Source organism: Lissotriton vulgaris, chromosome 12 (genome assembly GCF_964263255.1).
Source record: "Lissotriton vulgaris chromosome 12, aLisVul1.2, whole genome shotgun sequence".
In the NCBI taxonomy this organism is placed as follows: domain Eukaryota; kingdom Metazoa; phylum Chordata; class Amphibia; order Caudata; family Salamandridae; genus Lissotriton; species Lissotriton vulgaris.
In genome coordinates this window covers 368,377,778-368,397,455 of record NC_141700.1, presented here as the reverse complement: position 1 = coordinate 368,397,455, position 19,678 = coordinate 368,377,778, and the positions used below count along the sequence as shown (strand labels likewise).

The 19,678-nt window shown below is 39.1% G+C and overlaps 1 protein-coding gene across 1 annotated transcript in view; it reads left to right on the top strand.

Moving 5' to 3' along the window:
* The window catches only part of SLC7A10 (solute carrier family 7 member 10), a 521,979-nt gene extending 502,689 nt beyond the window's left edge, over window positions 1-19,290 (top strand). Inside the window, exons 9-11 of the mRNA XM_086945141.1 lie at window positions 3,068-3,217; window positions 14,490-14,667; window positions 19,139-19,290. Of these exons, the coding sequence (XP_086801267.1) occupies window positions 3,068-3,217; window positions 14,490-14,667; window positions 19,139-19,269 (459 nt within the window). The 3' untranslated portion in view covers window positions 19,270-19,290. The remainder of the gene's footprint in view (window positions 1-3,067; window positions 3,218-14,489; window positions 14,668-19,138) is intronic.
* The last annotated feature ends 388 nt before the right edge of the window (window positions 19,291-19,678 follow it).

Below are 19,678 nucleotides of genomic sequence, written 5' to 3'. Positions count from 1 at the left end.
CTAATAAACGGAAAAATAAAGAACGTTTTTACTGTTGGTGTGATATTCAAAGGTACAAGTATAATGTATAGGACTGACAGGCCAACTCAAGTAGACTCAAGTGCAACTAATTGGCTTTGTAGCGTTCCTCACCCCAACAATTAAGTCCTATTCCTCCTTAGAACAGAGGTGTATTGTAATCTCTGCTACCCTTGTACCTCAGGCTTTAACCCAATGCCAAGAAATAACTTTCTGATGGAATGTGCACATCTTGTTTACAGTTTCCAGGGCGTCGATGTTGTTTACAGGTCCAGAGTGTACATCTTGATAACAGTTCCAGTGCCTCCATCTTGTTTTTGACTGGAGGCTTTATTGCGGCCTTAGTTCGTCCCTGGCTAGTATTTATAGCAGTGTATTTTTAACCTAAAATTCATATAGGTAGAGGGAAGTTGCTGTCATTTCGGTTTTGCTCCTTTCAGCAACAAAGAAGTGAAATGGGTCAGGACGCTTTGAAAACAGGTGATAAGCAATACCGATACCGAAGCTACCTTGGAGTGATCAAAAACAAGTAGCAAACCTTCTGAAGCATAGGTGTCCAATATAGGCCAAGGGACCGGATCCACGACAGAATATTAGGATCTCACATAAAATACTTTTAAATGCAATTCATTTAAATTATCCTAATCTACATGGTTAGTGGTTTTCATGTAGATACGGCATGTATACCGCCATCATCTACACATATGGGAGACCCCTTTTTCAAAGGTTTTACTGAAGACTCAATTACAATCTTTTTGAGAAAAATCTCTGCTGAGAGAACCTAGAAAAGAAGATTCCACCAGACTAACATGGGGGTTCTGTTTCTTGCAGATAATGGATTACTTACAAATGTCATCCCATGGCTTTTTAATAAAGTATAGTCATTCAAATGCTCGCTCACTAACAATTTTCTTAACTGTAGTTATATAGTGACTTGTACAGAGGCTTATATATAGACATCCTCGTAGCCTTGCATGTATACTTGCCCTGTGTCTTTGCCATCATTTACTGCATCTGCGCTGAAAGCTACAGCCACACATTTAAGTTGTTAAATTTTCAATTCATATTTTAAGCAAAGACTACTCTTTGCAAGAGTGTCTAGATATTTGTCTACTGGATAAAACATGTCTTGCGAAATTCTTCACAAATGCAATTACATTCTCCTGTATCATAGATAACAACTTTAAAATAACTAAGCAAAATCAGTTTGCAATTTTTCTTAATGAAAGAAAGGTTAATAGTGATGATTTTCCATAATTTTGTAACATCGACACAGTCCTTCTTGCGATTATTTTACATCGTCTGTACACATTTCCACCAACAGTAACGTTCTTTGTTCTTCCGATGTCGATATACTGTAGCTTACAATGTTTTCATGTTAAAATTCCTCTCGAAATTTGTTAGTAAATAAGCACGCTGCAAACAATTGCATAGATATTCCAACCATTCCACATGCTGGGATTCAAACTAGAAAAAAACATTGGCAATACCAAGGCCCCTGGCTTGTCATACGTAAATAAGGCACATGATGATACCAGTACTCTATGTATGCAAAATAGTGACGCAGAAAACATTACTTCTTCACCTGCGACAAAGTGGTGTCAATGACACCATATCCACATCAACATTATGCCCTACATATATAAGTAGCCGATGCTAAAATGCCCAGAAAGACTCACAACAGCTGTTACAGGATATTAGTGTCAACAGCTATAGAGCAGGACCTTTATGTTGTTGTGCAGGGTGAATGTCACATTTGGTTGGGGGCAAAACAAAGTACAGAATACCGACAAACAGTGAAAAACTGATAGTGTCCTTAAGTGAGCTACCCTCCTAAGAGCGACACACTATTATATGTAACATGACTGAACTCTAAAGTCATGCAAGACATATCATTGCTTCAGTTGTGTGGCTGTAGCTTGCAGTACAGATGGGGAAAGTTAGAAAAAGTATATTTTGTTCAAATGTTGCACAAAGTGGAATTTTATTTTCATTTTACACCAGAAGCTGTATTTTATATTTTTACATCTAACGTTAACTCAAAGAGCTCCATGGGCCTTTCAAACGCAGAGAGCCCAAAGGGTTTGTATACATTTCATTATTAAACCTATCTGACCTATAAAACCATCAGTTTATTCAAGGTGTGGCTTGGCTCTGTTCCCTCATTATAGTGCTATGGCGAAATAGAACTCTGCCCTATAGCTTAATGAAATGTACTTCTTGTGGGTCTTGTTGAGTTCCTATGCCATAAAACATGTAAGAACTTTAGGACATGTAATTTATACACACGAAGAAAAGCTTAAAAATAAATGTGCATTTTCTTACTGAACTGCACTGCAGCACTTTTACTTGTGCAAACACAGTTACAATAAAACTTGATAGTAGAATTCATGGAAAACCATGCGCCCAACCTGAATCCTACACAGTGCTTGAGACAATCATTGGTTGTTGCCATCTACCCACCTCCACCTCACCAACGGTTGCACGCCCCTCAGATGCTACATGTTGACTGCAAACGAGGACCTTTAATCCCATGGTCGGGGAGGACTAGGACTGATCACCTGAGCGGACACATGGGGCCTGTTAACAACAGGTCTTCGTAGGTGGTAGTGAGCACTTTCAACCAGATATAAAACATAGTAGTAACTTTCATTATGATTATGAAAGATATGCAGATCCTGCTCACACGAGCTGGACTTCTCAGCCGATCAAGAAACCAACTAAAGCCAGCTGTGCCTAGAACTGAAAGGTGGCAAAAGTTTCTGGCAAATTTTCAAATTGGAGTATTTAATGTATCTCCCGAGCAGCACTCTATCATATGAGTGACTAAACAATGAGGCATTTTCTCTTGAAGGTAGCGGAGAACATAAAACTATTCAATCTCATGGCAGGTTCCAAAGATCAGTGGCCCACCACTCTCAAGGGTTGTCAGAGCCTACAACATCAGAATTAAGGCACACAACTTGACATTCAATATATCTTTGTTTGCTTCTGATAATCATTCATTCGATGTCACTGACCATTTCCATCTGACTTCTTTTTGTTCTAGTGTGGCACCACCATCGTCATCATGCTCGTGGGTGACACGTACACACTAATCAATTATGTGTCTTTCATTAACTACCTCTGCTATGGAGTGACGATCATGGGCTTGATTGTACTACGCTTCAAGAAGCCCAAACTCTACCGGCCTATAAAGGTAAGTGTAAAATTAGGCTATGTTGATAATCCAAATACCAAAAAGAGCTCTAATCATGACAAAATCTCCAACTTTGACAGGAGTAATTTTAACACCTTTCTTGGAATCAAAAGTTACGTGATCATGACTCCATGGCAACCCTCCTCGTCCAAAAACATCCATGAGGAATGAAACGACATGTTTAGAATCAATACCCTTAGTAACTTTGACTTCCGGCCATCTGGAATACATGTCAATGAGAACAAAAACATAGTTCTCACACCCATTCACTTGTATGGGCCCAAAGATGTCAAATGCCAATTCTTCCCAAGGCTCTTTGGGGCATTCTCTGACAAAGATATATTGTACTCTAGGTTTGAGGCTCTTGTCACTCAAACTACACAGCACACATTCTCTGACCAAGCGCTCAACCTGCAGATCCATACCAGGCCACCAATAATTGAGTCTGAGTCTTTCTTTCGTTTTGGACACACCTTGATGACCCTGATGTGCCAAATCCAGGAGTTCTTGGCGAAGAGAAACAGGTGGAACCAATCTGGTACCTTGAAATATAAGATCTTCACATTTAGAGAGTTCCTGCCTCACATTCCAATGTTTTGTACAGTCTCTTTTGACCTTGTTATCCTCACCTTCTTTGAGTAACTAGGCCAGCTCAGTAAATTCTTTGTCAAAACTACATTGCCCACGCCATCTACTTTCCCTCATGCCATCACTCTCAATATTACATATCCATTCATTGAGTTTATCACTCTCAATATTCAAATCACAAACATTAAGTGGAACAAGTCTCGAAAGCGTGTCAGTAATCATATTTTTGGTTCCTGATAAATATTCAACGTTAAAGTCAAATCCCTGAAGAGCAACCACCCATTTGGATATTCTGCCTGAAATGGCATCAATGCCCTTCTTATTAAACACTTGACATGGAGGCTTGTGATCAGTCCTCACTACAAATACCAGACCCCATTGAAGATTTTTTAGCTTCTTTACAGCCCAATGAACGGCAAGGGCCTCCCTTTCAATAACTGAATAGTGTAATTCAGCTTCACAAAGACTTCGTGACAAAAATAGAATCACATTTTCTCGGTCACCATCTCTTTCTTGTAGAACAGCCCCCAAACCTTTCATGCTGGCATCTATGATAATTGTGGACCTTTTTGTGGGATCAACACTCTTCCATTTAGGGGTATTTCTAAGCATTTTATTGATTTCTATAAACTCTGCCTCACAAGCATCAGACCAAACAAAATCAACCCCCTTGCATAGTAACTTCTGCATGTTAACACACTTTTCCAGCAAAATCTTTCATGAATTTGCTGTAATACTCCGCTATACCTAAAAATGGAAGTTCTCCTTTGTCAACCGAATAAGCTAAGTTTTGTATGGTGCCAACCAAATCACCCTTGGGTTCAACACCTTGACCTGTAATAGTGTGACCTAGATAATCAATAGAAGACCTCCTGAATTTACATTCATCTAACCAAACTGTAAGGTTATTGTTATGGAACCTTTCAAGCACTTCTTTAAGTCTCCTATCCTGTTCACTCTCATCCTTCCCAAACATTAGTACACCATCTTGGTAGATCTTAACCCTTGATTGGCCTTTTAACACTCTTTCCAATGCTCTCTGAAATACTGATGCTGCTGACACCAAACCAAAGGGAAGTCTTATAAATCTAAACGTTCCAAAGGGTGTAATAAAAGCAGTCAGGTCTTTGGATTCTTCATCCAACTTAATTTCATGATACGTGGACTTTATGTCCATGGTGGAAAACACCTTAGCCCCTTGCAATAACATCAACATATCTGAAATTTTGGGAAGAGGATACTTATCCACTGGCACTTTACCAGCTACAGAAACCGCTCCTGACACCAATCTGATTTTGTGAATATAATCATGTAAATACCCCAATTTATCCCTGAAAAAGCTGGGAAACTCTTCCTTGAGAGTTGAGGTGAAATCATTATTACTGTCATTGGCTAACACTTCATTCACTACAAAGTTCTCTCAAAATGATGGGTGCTTCATTGGAAGGATCTAGCATCACACCTAAATCCCTCTGGTGAAACCAGCTCAAGATGCTATCACCCTTCTGTGAGGCGTACATTTTTCCTGATATAAATCTTCCTTTGTATTCTATTAATCCAGAAAATTATCCCATACGTTTTATAGGCTCACCACCGTGAGCTGTTGGATTAATGTCAGCTTTCAAAATCTTCACTGTGTTTATCAAATTCGACAAATACAATTGTTTAGACACAATGGTAATCTTAGCTCCCAAATCAAAAAGTACCCTTGTGGTTTTACCTTCAACACAGATATCATCCAAAGGGCCTTTCTTAGAGTTGTCACTAACCTGAGACTCAATCTGACGACAGTCAAATTCTGAGCAAGTTTCGCTATCACTATTGCTGTCACAAGCAACAGTGTAAATCTTTCCTTTACTTTTCTTTGCCTTACAAACAGCAGTGAAATGCCCTATCTTTTTACAATTTGAACAGGTAGATTTTAGAGCTGGGCATTTAGTATCATTAGCAAGATGACCATCATGACCATACCTGTAACACTTAGGTTGAACATTACGGAGAGCTTTCATTTGTGATTTGACATACATTTTTGTATCTGGTTTTCCATACTGATTTTTCTTTATACTTTTATCTTTAGAATACCCTTTTACAGAATGAACAGTACTATCCTTTGTTTCACGCTTAGTAATGACTTCTGACTTTCTTGACATTGCACCCTACCATGAATTGAACTCCAATTCTGTCCTCTAGTAGGGCCCCAAATTTACATGACAAAGCTAACTTCCTTAGAGCAGTAATGTTGTTTTCTACAGAATCCCCATTATTTTGAGCCCTATGACCAAAATGATAACGTTCTAGGATAGTACTCACTTTGGGTAAATAGTGTTTGTCCAGTTTCAAAATGCATATTTCATACTCATTCAAGCTTTAATCGTCAATGTCAGGTAAATGATCAAAAACCTCTTGAACTTATGAGCCAGGACAATGCAGGAGAGCAGTTCTCCTTTCCTCACCGAGGTTTGTACCACACACTTTGGCATATCTTTCAAAGACTTTCTTCCACTTTTTCCATTTGATGGGGGAGATCACCAGAAGATGAAAGAAAGAAAGGTAGTGTTGCAACGTTTTGCATAGTTGTACCCAATAAAGAACAAAAGTGTTATCTTAAAGTGTAAGTACAGCGTAAAGTCAGTCAAAGTCTCATTCAATATTAAAATGAAAACATAAAAAAATAAACATGACCACCTATAGCATTCACAGCATAAGATATAGCATAAAAACAACCACATCCACTAGTATCATTGTTAAAATCCCATAAGAGATGCAGTTAAGTTGAATAAAGTGAAAATGGACACAGTTTACGTGAATGTAGATGCAGAAATAGTTCTACAGCTAACTTGAATGGAGATGGTAGAAGTAGATCTTTGAAAGTGAAAACAAATGTTTAGATTACTTGAATACAGTGGCAAAACAGTTCCTTCAAAGTGTCACATTCCGTTAAAAAACGGACACCGCAAAAGAAGAAAAAAATAATAATTGCAAAGATAGTTAAATAATTTAAAATAGTCTTACATGTTCTTGAAATGAAGGTTGATAAACGGCTGCAATCACTGTTGTGGCAGGTGCGCTACACTGTTAAATATTGCTGGAATTTACACACAAAAAAATTACAAACAAGTTAAAGCTGCAGCAAGATGGCCGCCACGTTACGCACGTACTGTAAAGGAAGCGTAACGTGGGATAATGACGCAGGATAGGCAGACACGCAGGATTAGATTTCTTCTTCAGTGACAGCAGTAACAAAGGCGAAGCGTTTGGCATGTCGTCACTACACAATGATGAGTTGAACAATACAGCTGCTCCAGATCTTCATGAAGCACGACTTCAAAGTAAGAATTTGAATTAGATTCAAGTGTAAACAAGTCTATCAACGTTGATGTGCATGTGCATTCATCAACTTGTAACAGAACATGCCAAAATAAGAATAATAAAGAGCAGAGCCTGTAAGCATTCCTCTAAAAAAATTAATTGAGTGTGCAAATAAATGTCACTTTATAAACTTTGTGAGGGAAAGACGCAGTGTCACAAAACTCACTTTCAACTGGTGAGTAACACGCAGACTTCAACCATTCAAGAGCAAACGTGCAGTGACCTCCCAGGCCACTCAACAAGGCGAGATATGCACCAATAAGCGTATTGTGATAAACTGTCCCATGTAACTAAAGCCTGCACCAAGGGCAGTCACACCAACCCAAAGTCAAAGGGTGAGGTGTGTGAGGAAAGTTAAAAGTTCAAGGTGATGAGATAATATGAGAAAATAAACTTACAGGTTGCATAGGATTCCATAAGAGACTTCAGGTTGTTGGGACCAAATACTTCTTGTAGATATAAAACAGAGCGCTTCTTGAAACTCGAGAAAGGGGTTGCTAATCAAATAAAAGAAGATTCAATTTTGTAGATGAAGAGGTAAATTTAATCCAAGAAGGAAACTGGTCCCATCCATCCAGTGGGTTGAGTCAGGTGCAACTGACCAGCTAAACAACCGGTTCTCTAGCCCCAGGTTCTATTACCATGGTGCTACTCAAATATATACAAATGAACACAGGCATAGAGATGCAAGGCTATTGCTTCTAAAGTAAATTGCTAAAGTGCATTTATACACTGCTACATACTTTATACATTACTACAGTAAGCAACGCTGTGGAGTGCAAATGCAAAGGATAATAACCGTGCTAAGTGAAAAATTATCTTTCTTATGGCCCAGTCAATAATTAATCCCCCTTAAAGATACAATGTTTTGGGGAATGTGATTTTTTGCTTTCCTTACTGGTACAAGTGTTAAGTAAGGCAATTTCAGAGTACTTTGGTGGGTGTGGAATCGGAGGTGCCTGGAAAACAGAAAACGCAAAAGGTATTGAAAGTAAAATTCCTTCCTGCTTGAGGCACTGTTATACATTAAAATATAACTCTAGTGAGATGGATTGCTCAGCAGTTCATGCAAGTGTTTAACAGTTTTTTATCTCCAGATAATCGCTTCCTTGTGGAACAGCAATCAGATTTGGTTATTCTATCAGTTCTGCATTCATAGAATTGCTCTCCAAAAGGGCTGGAGCTGTTCCAGATGTTCATGATAGCCACATGACAAAACTTTGCATGCAATAAATTTCAACTGATAATTCTGCATTCACTGATTACTATTGAAACTTGACCCATGGCCAGCCACTCCTTTCAACATTAATTTCCAATGTTCAGGGATCCATTTACTTTAAACAATATACATTATACTATCAAATGAACTTGACCTTCTGAAGACTAATGCTATTGAATGGGTTTGGTGCAGAAAACAGAGTAAATGATGTAGGAAGAGCTACTTTAGTTCAAAAGTAAGTGGATGTTAATCCTTAAAGTTGCATGAATAATGTTAGGCATAATTGTTGAGGCATTACTAAATGACTTGGTTTCACAATAATTGTGCCATAGGTGTTTGAATTTTCCAACCGTCAGAAGTTCTTGTTCTTGGTCTGATAACAAAATGAAAGGCACTTAGTAATATTTGTAAAAGTCCCCATCTGGGAACATTATATGAAGGGATTACTCTGGAAATAAATGCTCATACCTGTGATGGTATAAAACAAGAAGTTATGTTTGCAATTGATTATAGTCTACAGGAGTCAAATATAAAAGTGACTGAATCAAAGCACTGTGAGAAACCATGTCAAATAGATTTTTAACTTGTATGGACCCATGGAAATACCTTCATGGCGGTGTAATTTATCCTGATTAGCATAAGTGGGTGCACAAGTGTCACCTATGAACTGCAATATAAAAGTACAATTAACTAGAAAGGGATGCAAGTCCATGAGTTCCTCGCATCGAAGTGAACACTGCTTTTTCAAACTTCAGCCTTCAGTCTATTAGAGTAATAATTTCTACAGGAAGGTAATGCTTTAAAATAATGTGTCAACCGCCCACCTATAATTAATTGAGGTGGGTCAATAAGCAGGAAAGAGAGAATCCTGGACATTACCACTCAATTGAGATCATTACGAAAGGCTGCACTACAAGAATATGTAAGTTCTCAATATTTGCACATTTAGTCAAATATAAGTATCATTACAGAAAGGGAAACACATTTGTTCATAATGTGAATTAGCATAAACCCAAACCAGGATAAATGTGCCTTTAACAAAATAGGCAAGCCACTGCACATCTGGAAGTCAATCAAATAATAGTAAATAGGTACTCAATACAGAATGGGCCACTACCATCTAGCCCTCTCTGAGGATCAAGGAGAAAAGAAAAAGATAGCTGGTTCTTCCCCAAAATACTCTTTTATTTTTTATTGCTCAGAAGAATGAAAACACACACACAATTTTCATAGCACAAAATTTGGAAAAAGCAGCACTGAAAAATTACAGTGAGCCAGTCAGCTATCAATTTAAAATAACTTCTACTTGTGCATTACTTGCACTGGTTAACAGTGCACATAATTTATTGCACAGAAAATATGGTTTATTTTATTAATGCAAAACATGAGAACAGTAAACTGTATTTGCACATAACAAAACATTGATGTGTTAATAGAGGCTCAGCTGAGTGGCCTTGCAGTGTTGCGATATCAGAACATCCTTTACTAGAGAAGCTAGAGAAACATTGTTTTGTTACATGCATTTGGAGACCACTGTTTGCAGCAGAATTTGAATGATACCTGAAAGCAAAATAAAACATGAATGTGCACAGCCCGTTCACAGCTAAATAAACATGCCCCCTATTGTAATGCAGCCTAGTTATGCTAACTAAAGCAAACCTAAATTAGGCATGTTAATGTTAATACAAAGTACAATCTCTCAAATGCAATCGACATTGCTAAACAGTATAATTGCTAAAAGGTGAAGACTACATTGAGGGTCAGATGAGGACAACATGAAGAGAAGGCAGCATCAATTTTAGAGGGAAGGGAGGTCTATCAAGGGTTCCTCCTAGGCTCTCTCCTCTAAACCATCTCATGTTAATGATTTGAGCATCCCACATACAAGCTACAAATTATGTTCTTAGAATTAGCAGGTAGGTGAGTCAAGGGTTTGGAGTCAGATGAGCATGCAATGACTTTCAAGTCTATTGTGCCTTACATAAAACTGTGATCAATAAAAAGAAGACACATTTTAGAGGGTTGTAAAAAAAACTAGGAGTTTGTCAGGGAGAGTTTTTAGTTTGGGTTCAGCTGAACACAGATGTGTTATATTTAGGTCTTTGGTCACTTCGAGGAAGATAAGGTAGTCCATTTTAAAGAGTCACAAAACCTTTCATCATGTCCTCATGCATGGCTGCATCGGGAGAGGACTTTTCAGGGTTAAATGAAGCCCTAATTCTGAAGCGATTTGTGCCAGATATGCAGTGGCACTACTGATGTACAAGGAAAAGTGTACATTCATTCAATTCATCAAGAACATGTCTAGGATCAGGGAAACCTTGGTGCAGAGCAGGCAAATGGATTTAGCCTTGCTCTTGCACATTTAAAAAGCAATTGCTGTGACCTGCAGATGTGAAGGCCCTGAAGTAAAGAGTCTTGGTTCGAGCACCTCCAAACGGAAGACAGGAAATCCTGCTTTAGCCCCTTTTACATCAATGTCTGATAAAGATACCCTATTGCAAGTGTCTTTATTTACTGGTTGTCGATGTGCTGGTCTAGTCCTCTTGAAGTCTTTTGAAATAAAGCCTTTCTTCATTAATGATGGATCCTCAAGTGTTTGCAGAAGGGTCACCTTTCCAGCCATAAGTTAAAATCTAACTCTTTAAACTATATGAGGTACTTTTCTGAAGTACCCTTACCTTGAGCTTTCCCTACTAGGGATCATCTATGCGTAGGTCCAGAATCTGAAGAGAAATGGTATTTGTCAATGTTATTTGTTCAATATGCAGCCTCTTTGTGTTTGCTATCCAGCAGCATTCTTCCTTAGTTTAGCCATACTGCCACTACTAGAATGACACTGTAGGATGTTTGCAGAGCATTTGGTAATGTATCTCATCCTGCCCCTTTCTTTAAAGTATTAATGAAAATATGTTTTTTCTTGAATAACTGGAGGAAACAGTCACTTGTTTTGACTATGTGGAATTTCAGACGTATCATTCATTATTATGTATCTTGAGTTTTTGTAGATAGAGGTCTAAATGCTTGCAAGACTTGGTCAGAGTTAAGGGAAGAATTCTGGATTGGCACTAAAATGCAATGGCTTTACTTGGCATTGGAAGAACAACAGTTTGGCAGCAATCTAATGCCATGGGGGATAGAATGCAACAGCAAGTGACTGAGGTATAAGATGTGTGGTTGAGCATATTTAAATGTTTCCAGTGCTGCAGAATCTTCCCCCGGTCAGCAGTTTATACCTTAGTTTTCAGAGCTGGGAGATTCGGACATATTTACAAGACATGTATTCTATCTTGACAGAAATGCAGAAAATTAGGGGGAGCCAGTAGAGTGAAACATTATCTTATCTTTTACAAAGATAAGTTTATTTAGACCTTCATCCAAGAAATACACTAAAATATTTACAAAAAAACAAAAAAAAACACAAGAATCATAAAATCTCCTAGCTAACATTGCTCTTCTTTGCCAAACAAAAACCCTAACAATTCCATCATGGCATTGCCCTCAATAAAATGTTCAGCAATCTTATGCTTGATTAACAATAAAAACCCTCCAATTATGCACACAGTATTGAGGAACAGTATGTTAAATAAGAGTTTCAAAGCCAATCGATACTCTAGGGTCCAGCAGCACTATATAAAACCTTTTAAATAAATAAATAAAAATAACATCCCATAGAGCATTAAACTAGGCTTTAAAATTGTCTATCCGTCCGTTCAAAAAATAAAAACAGTCACATAAAATATGATCCTTTGTACATTTCATTTGCAACCCGCAATTACAAACCCCAGCACTTTTGTTTAAAAGTTTAGCCATCACTGTACAAGAATAAATGGAGCTAAGACCAATCCTAAATCTAAACATTTCTATCTCATTTCATAATTAACCAAAGAGCATAGACACGTAAATGGAGGGTGTTTAAACCAAGTGTCTCACAAGTGGTCTGTGGACTTTCTAGTTAACAACGTGTGCCTATGATCCTTAACTTGAGATTTTGTCCATTGTTAGATGCACTTTCTTTTGAGTGGATTACAGGTATGGAGACAATGGTAGTATTCTTCAGCATTTAGGAAATCCCTTCTTAGACTTGCAGCCTATCTTAATTTACTTTTCAGAATCTCATCTCTACAATAAGAAACCACCTTATCCTCACCTGAAACTGATAGTTTGCTCCAAAATTTCAAAGGGGCTCTCTTCGAGATGATAAACCATGACATCAGCCGAGTTTCCAGCCTTATTGCTTGGACCATAGCTGATTTGGGTAGATTCAATACAAGTCTTAGACACTGCACTTCAATGTTTTCCCAATCCTGCATGAGATTCAAAAATAAAATTGCTGATCCCTATAAAAAGCTTAGTCTGAATCAATACCTTAAAAGTAGTAAGGACTCCAACTAATATCAAACCCCCTCATAGTGTCTCCTAAATCTGCATAGAAGAAGTGCATGCCAAATGTGTATATGGGTAAACAACCTTTACAACGAAACTTTTACAACGCACTACCATTACAACGCAACTTTTACAATGCAAACCATTACAACGCATTGCGCTGGGGGGGCGCTCTAGGATAGGGAATAGGTTTAATGTACTATCCAACACCTTCCCTACTATCCACTGGGACTGGATTTGGAATAGTAAATTAAACTACTCACTATCCAGCGCCCCAAAGCACTATGCGTTGTAAAGACATGCGTTGTAAAAACCGTGTTGTAAAGGCATGCGTTGCAAAAGCATGCGCTGTAACGTCATACATCCGTGTATATGCATCTACCTTATCGATCTTTGCTGTACCTAGATCCCACTTAAATCCATTTTTACCACACACCAGTATTTTAGTTTTATCCATTTTTACCACTAACCACTTTTTTCTACAGTAGCAAGCAAATGCATGCAATTTCATCTGAAGGCTTATCTGAGTCCTATCTATAATTACAAGGTTGTTGGCATGAAGTAAACATGCTATGTGTTGACCTACTATTTAGTGCTACAGATAATCTGTGAAGACGATTGAAGAATTGTCTCAAGCACAGCAATAGTGGTACATGGAGGATGCCAAGAAGCCATCTAAGGATTCAATGAGGGAGATGTTAAGGGACTTGTTGACTAAGAATCTAAAATACCTAATAGTATAAAATGAGCATGTAGCAGCAAAGTGAGCAGTAAAGGGTTTAAGCTGGTTTAAGACTTACTAAACAATACGCAGTTTAATTGATATAGTTTGGTCTCCAAAGAAGGGGGATAGGAGTTCTCCAATCAATCAATCAATCAATCAATCAATCAGAGTACTTGTAGAACGCGTTACTTACCCGTGAGGGTCTCAAGGCGCTGATGGGAGAGGGGGTGCTGCTACTGCTCGAAGAGCTAGGTCTTGAGGATTCTTCTGAAGGCGAGTAAGTCTTGGGTCTGTCATATGTGGGTAGAGAGGGTGTTCCAGGTCCTGGCGGCGAGGTAGGAGAAGGATCTGCTGCCGGAGGTCATTCGTTGGATGCGGGGGACAGCGGCGAGTGTAAGGTTGGCAGAGCAAAGCTGGCGGGTGGGAGTGTAGAAGCTGAGTCTGCTGTTCAAATGCTAAAGGCCAGCAATGTACTATGCTTGGTGAATGTCCCCTTCCCAATTATCCAACTTGAAATAAACCTTTATTGCCTACCAGATGAAAATAAAACTACATCTGGCATGTACGCCACAACATTTTACTTTTGCACAGGAAAATTATTTCTCCTGGTAAGAACCAACGGTTATGGCCAAATTAGTGCCCTTTCCTTGTAGTGGAAATCAGACTTAAGGAAGTGACAGAGCGCTGTGTAAAATGCAAATTTGTGTGAGAAATAAACATAAGGGTTAAACACATAACATTAGGAGGAGGTATATTAGTATAGATAGCACAATTCATACTTTGTCTTTACCAGTATGGGCTGGAAAAAAAAACATAATGCGGGTAGGTTTTTGTCAAATCAGAAAAAGTCAAATTGAGTGTTATACAAAAAAGCCAATAATGTGTATAGAAATGCATATCTTAGATTACATTTAATTGCATAATTTTATTTTAAAAAATGCGCAGTTTATATATATAATGTGCTAACATGTCTATTCTTTCTCTAGATTAGCCTGATTATTCCAATTACGTACCTGCTATTTTGGGCATTCCTACTCATCTTCAGTTTTTACTCGGAACCAGTCGTCTGCGGAGTTGGTCTCATAATCATATTGACAGGAGTACCTGTCTTTTTTCTGGGCGTATATTGGAGAAACAAACCAAAATGCATAAATAGTTTTATTGGTGAGGACTAATTTTACTTTACTGTACAAAACATCATATGGTCTCCTTTATTCGGAATGTCAAGGGTAATATATTGTTTTAACACCAGAAAACATCTGTAGTATAATGTAAGGGTTTTCTTAGTATTTTATGCCAGCAAAGTTCACAATTTTCCTTAATTTCTGAAGTTTGCACAATGTTTTGATAAAGGGCCGCCATCACCCCTTCATAGTTTATGTGTATTGCAAAGTAATTTTCACCTCACGGCGAGAAAATTTTCACTCTAGTTAAATCCAGCAAAGATGTATATAGATTGTTTTAAATTCAAGTTTATCAGTGTTTTCTATGTACAGTTGCAAAAGGAAGTAGAATTTATCCTTCCAAATTCATATGCGTGGGGTGTAGTGTTGCAAAATGCCGTGCAAAGTTGTCTACAGAACTTCAATAAGGCATGAAATAAAACTACAACTATCACATAACCTTACAATTTCCCATAGGACATCTCCTGACCAGTAACTGTAGGACCAGGGGAGTGATCAATTGTGAGATCAGGATCAACCACGCAGGCAACTACTCAACGTATACATTGTCCTCATGCAGCGGCTATTCTAACGCCACCACAGTGATTCTTTCTTAACTATTTTAATTAATGTTGTGGCACGCATGTTTGCTAATCAGATCCCAAGCTTGTTTTCCACTGGGAATTAAGTGGCACTACTAGAGTCCTTCAATATATTCTCTTTAGTTTTAACAATGAAGAAGCCAGACAGAGTTTGCTTTGCTGCACTGGGAAATCAAACCAGACAGTTTAAAAGGGCATTTAGGATCAATTGTCAACAAAGCCCAAATTAAAGTATATCAGAGCAACCAAATGTGTTGCATACCAATTATGACCATCACCTCTTGCCTCGTGCTCTGTCATTTACCATAGTAAGTTTTAGTCTTCATTAGGTCACAAATTAAATCAATAGATTTCTTTTTAGGAGTTGGGAAAATTGACGACTTTTGGAATTATGAAAATCCCCAGAAGTAAATAAGGATGTTCTTCTTTTCTTTACAAATTGTGGGATTCCATGCAAATTTTTACTGGCCCATCCATATTCCACAGAACCTGCTACATGAAGGTGTACATATAGCAGTTATGCACATCAGTATGAGCAAACATTTTTTTTCTCCACCAAGAATATATTTTTTTAGGGGAAGGAAACCTCCATTGCCTCATGCGCACAGAAAATAAGGGGATGGCAAAAACACTTTGACATTCTTGAAACACTGGTTCTTAACTTCAATACGAGTAACTTCACATGCATTTTCAAAGTGGGAATGGCTATGTATAATGTTTGGGAACACTCACAGGTGTCCCACTTTGTAACTATTCCAAACATTTTGCAGAGTCCGTCACACCTGCCAACACTGTCATCAATCAATCAATCAATCAAGTGACTTGTAAAGCGTGACTACTCACCTATAAGTGTCTCAAGGCACTGGGGGATGGGGGGGTTGGTGGCGGTGCTGATCCATCGAAGGCACTGTGGTTCAGTCAAACAGCAAAGTCGTGAGGTCCTTCCTGAAATGAGGCAGTAATGATGATTGCCTGAGGTGGAGAGCAGGGTGTTCCTTGTCTTTCCTGAGGGGTAGAAGGATCTTCCTCCGGATTTAGTCTTGCCCATAAGTCCCTAATTCTACCCACACACCTGTGCCCAAACAAGTGCAGAAAATCTGGAATTCTTCCCGATATTACCCAGTTGCAAAAATAATTTCTCGTTTGAAAATCCTGATTCCCACATTGGAAGTGGAATCTGCAGTCAGGCATTCCTCATTCTGTGAATCAATACTCGAGGATTCTAATTAAACTTTGTGCGACGTCACTTAAGTGTGTAAAATGTTGTGTGTAATGATCCTGTCATGTTCCATGTCTATTCAGAAGATTGCTACAGTCAAATAAAACGCTGGCTGCATCGTCCCCTAGTTTCATTGAAAAGGTAGCAGGTGGAAAGTACCACATCCCTACAGTGTGAGGCAACATACATATAAGGAAACTAAAAATAAACAATTAAATATTAAACAAATCAGAGTGTAAATCCTAAAAACAAAAAACAGAAATTAACATGAACAATAGGTAGAAACATGCACTGTGTAGATGTATGCATTCTCCAATGAATCTGGCACTTAGTACTTTGTTTAAGATTAAAGGTTGCATCTCATCAACCATTAGAATGCTAGTTTTCCAACAATACAGGACTAAAGCGGTGTCAGCTGCATATCTCAATGAAAATATAACTTCCTTACAGGACGGAATAACATTGAAAAAAGAGAAGCAACAAGAATGGCTCTGCATTAAGTGTTTTAAGAGAACTTGGAAAATGTTGAGAAACTTATAACATTTTAATGGACATTGTGGACAACTTACCTGGAGGGACGCTCCTGCCACGGGGATCACCGCTGGGTTCCTGACGCTGGATGTTTCCCTCGCCGCCGTTGCTCACCACCTAGCACGGCCGCCGTGGGGGGAAACTACATCTCCCAGCGAGCTCTGCTCTTAGCACCGCCCACTTCCTGGTCAGTCGCGCCCGGAGGCGCTTAAACGGAGTGAGCTCCCTCCGCGTCGCGGACGCGCGCGGGCGGGTGCCGGGCTAAGCCCGGGCAAAGGGCGGGCCCTCTGTGGCCCTCAGAGGCACTAGGAGGACGGGACGGGCCACCACTCCTGGCTCCAGCTTTGGACAAGGTACAGTCAAGCCCCTTTTCATCCATCCCTATTGCCTTGAACTGCTTATAGCTGTCATCAGGATAACTGTATACAGTCACTCAACTTCAATGTCCATCTGGGAAGAGCTGAATGCCCTCTGTGGCACACACTATATCCCGGATGCTCTATCCCCCCCCATAGTGTCTCGAGACACTGCTCAAACTACCTGCTCCCCCCAGGCTTCCCCCGTTACAACTCTCCCTCCATCTATTAATTGCAGCCCCTCAGTACCCGGACCCAGTACAGCCTCATCACCTGTGGACAAGGCTGAGTCTCGATCCCCCCTACAATCGTCTCTTCTGGCCCAAATCGAGCGACTGCTTGATACTGCTCTCTCTCCACTGGTTGCTAAAATAAATGATTTGGGAGATAGACTGTGCAGGATTGAAAAAACGGTATCACAGTCATACCCACCGACTAGAAACACTGTTACTCCCATACGCTCTTCCCCCACTAATACCCACAAAAGGCCTACGGACAATGCTCCAAGGATTTTCCAAACATGTGACTCCCCTGTTACACCACTGACTCAAAGTGATCACAATATCACCCGTATTCACGAGCATGTCCCACAAAGAGCTTCTGTGATCGCACTAGATAGAAGACATTGCATCGATTTACCCCCCGTAGCAGCCCCATATGTCACCATTCTCTCTGGGGTCCCTGCTCTCAGACCAGGAATACGTGAACTGCATCGGGACCTTCTGAACAAAGCCATTTTTTGGCTCCAAAACAATAGACCATTACCTTCCCTGCTAGACGGTGGGATACAGAGCGTCAGAAGGGTGGGGTGGCTTGGTCATCTGCCCAAAAATGTTCCGGGGGACTTAATTCTGGTTAGGTTTAAGGACAGGAACACTGCCCCCTACTTGCGATCTATCCAGCCAAAACTTGGTGATGGCTCCATTCGTATTTGGGACCTCCATGACTTTTATCCTGGTCCTCGAGCACCGAATCACAATAACAGCGGGTGAAAAAGGGGGATTCTGTGTATTTGGGTTTTTTATTTATAACTGCTTACATGCTAAACTGTTTTTAGTTGGGTCTTATCTCATTTTTCTTTTAACCAGGCAATGTTATGTTGAGTTATTTTTTACTTGTATGTATTTTATTGTGTTGCTTTTATGGCCAAACGCCGAATAAAGCTTATTTGAACTAATGGACAATCCTGCACAACCTATAAACAGAATGTATAAAGAACTTTTGGTATTTGTTAATCTCCTCTGACACCAATTTGGAGGCTACACATGTATCACATAAATTACGTGGTGTATACACATTTAACCCACTGCACTACTGTCTGTGTCCACTTTGTGTCAGTTATTGCTACTGTGTTAATATTACTGTTTGAAGCCTGGCAAAGCAATGTCCATTTTTTGTAACACGTATTTTTATTTATTACTTAACAACAATAGAGTGTGATGCAATTTCTTCAAGGATTGCAAAACAATCTAAAACATTTAATCAAGACCAAAATCTATGTGTCATACAGAATAGTTTATTTGCTTATCTAAACAAATCTTTCAAACGTGCCATCTGTCTGAATACATTGTATCGCATCTCTAAACCAACATCTAAAAGTTAACATTTTTATTCGATTTGTAGTTTGTGAGTTGAATATCACGTGGCACAGCATTTGCAGTTCGTTAATTGCAGCCCAATGATGTCTTTGCGTAGTCCAAATGTATATATTGTTTTAATAAGATGAATTACAGAGCCGTCTTTGTTTGTTTTTTCCTTCTGCAGAGTCCATGACATACTGTGGCCAGAAGATTTGCTATGTGGTATATCCCCAGGACGATGCACCAACAGAAGACATCATACCTTACAATAATTCAGAAGTTGCAGAAAATGAAATTTCATTAAAGAAAAAATAAAATATTCTAATAGAAATAGCTTTTGTGTTTCCAGGTTGATTTTTATAAAAATACTTTAAAAAATGTGTTTAGGATAGAGAAATTCACAAATTAAGGCACTCCTTCACCCACAACTCGTGTTATAGACACCAACATGTTCTTGGATTTTCCTAAAAAATACAACCAGAAACTAGTTGTTTATTATTTCGATTTTTAATCGGAGGATTACCTCTGGCCACTACTTAAAAAGCGTCAAACAAGGAGAAACGGTTCATGACGTGGCAGCTATTTATAGGCCTTCCTCAGTCATAAACAATTCAGTCACAAAAGAAACGCTGGGTCTGATTCACAAAGGGCTTCAGCATTCGTGGCGGAGGCCCCACAGTTGTGGCGGGGGTCCGGCACTCGTGGCAGGACCTCAATACTGCCA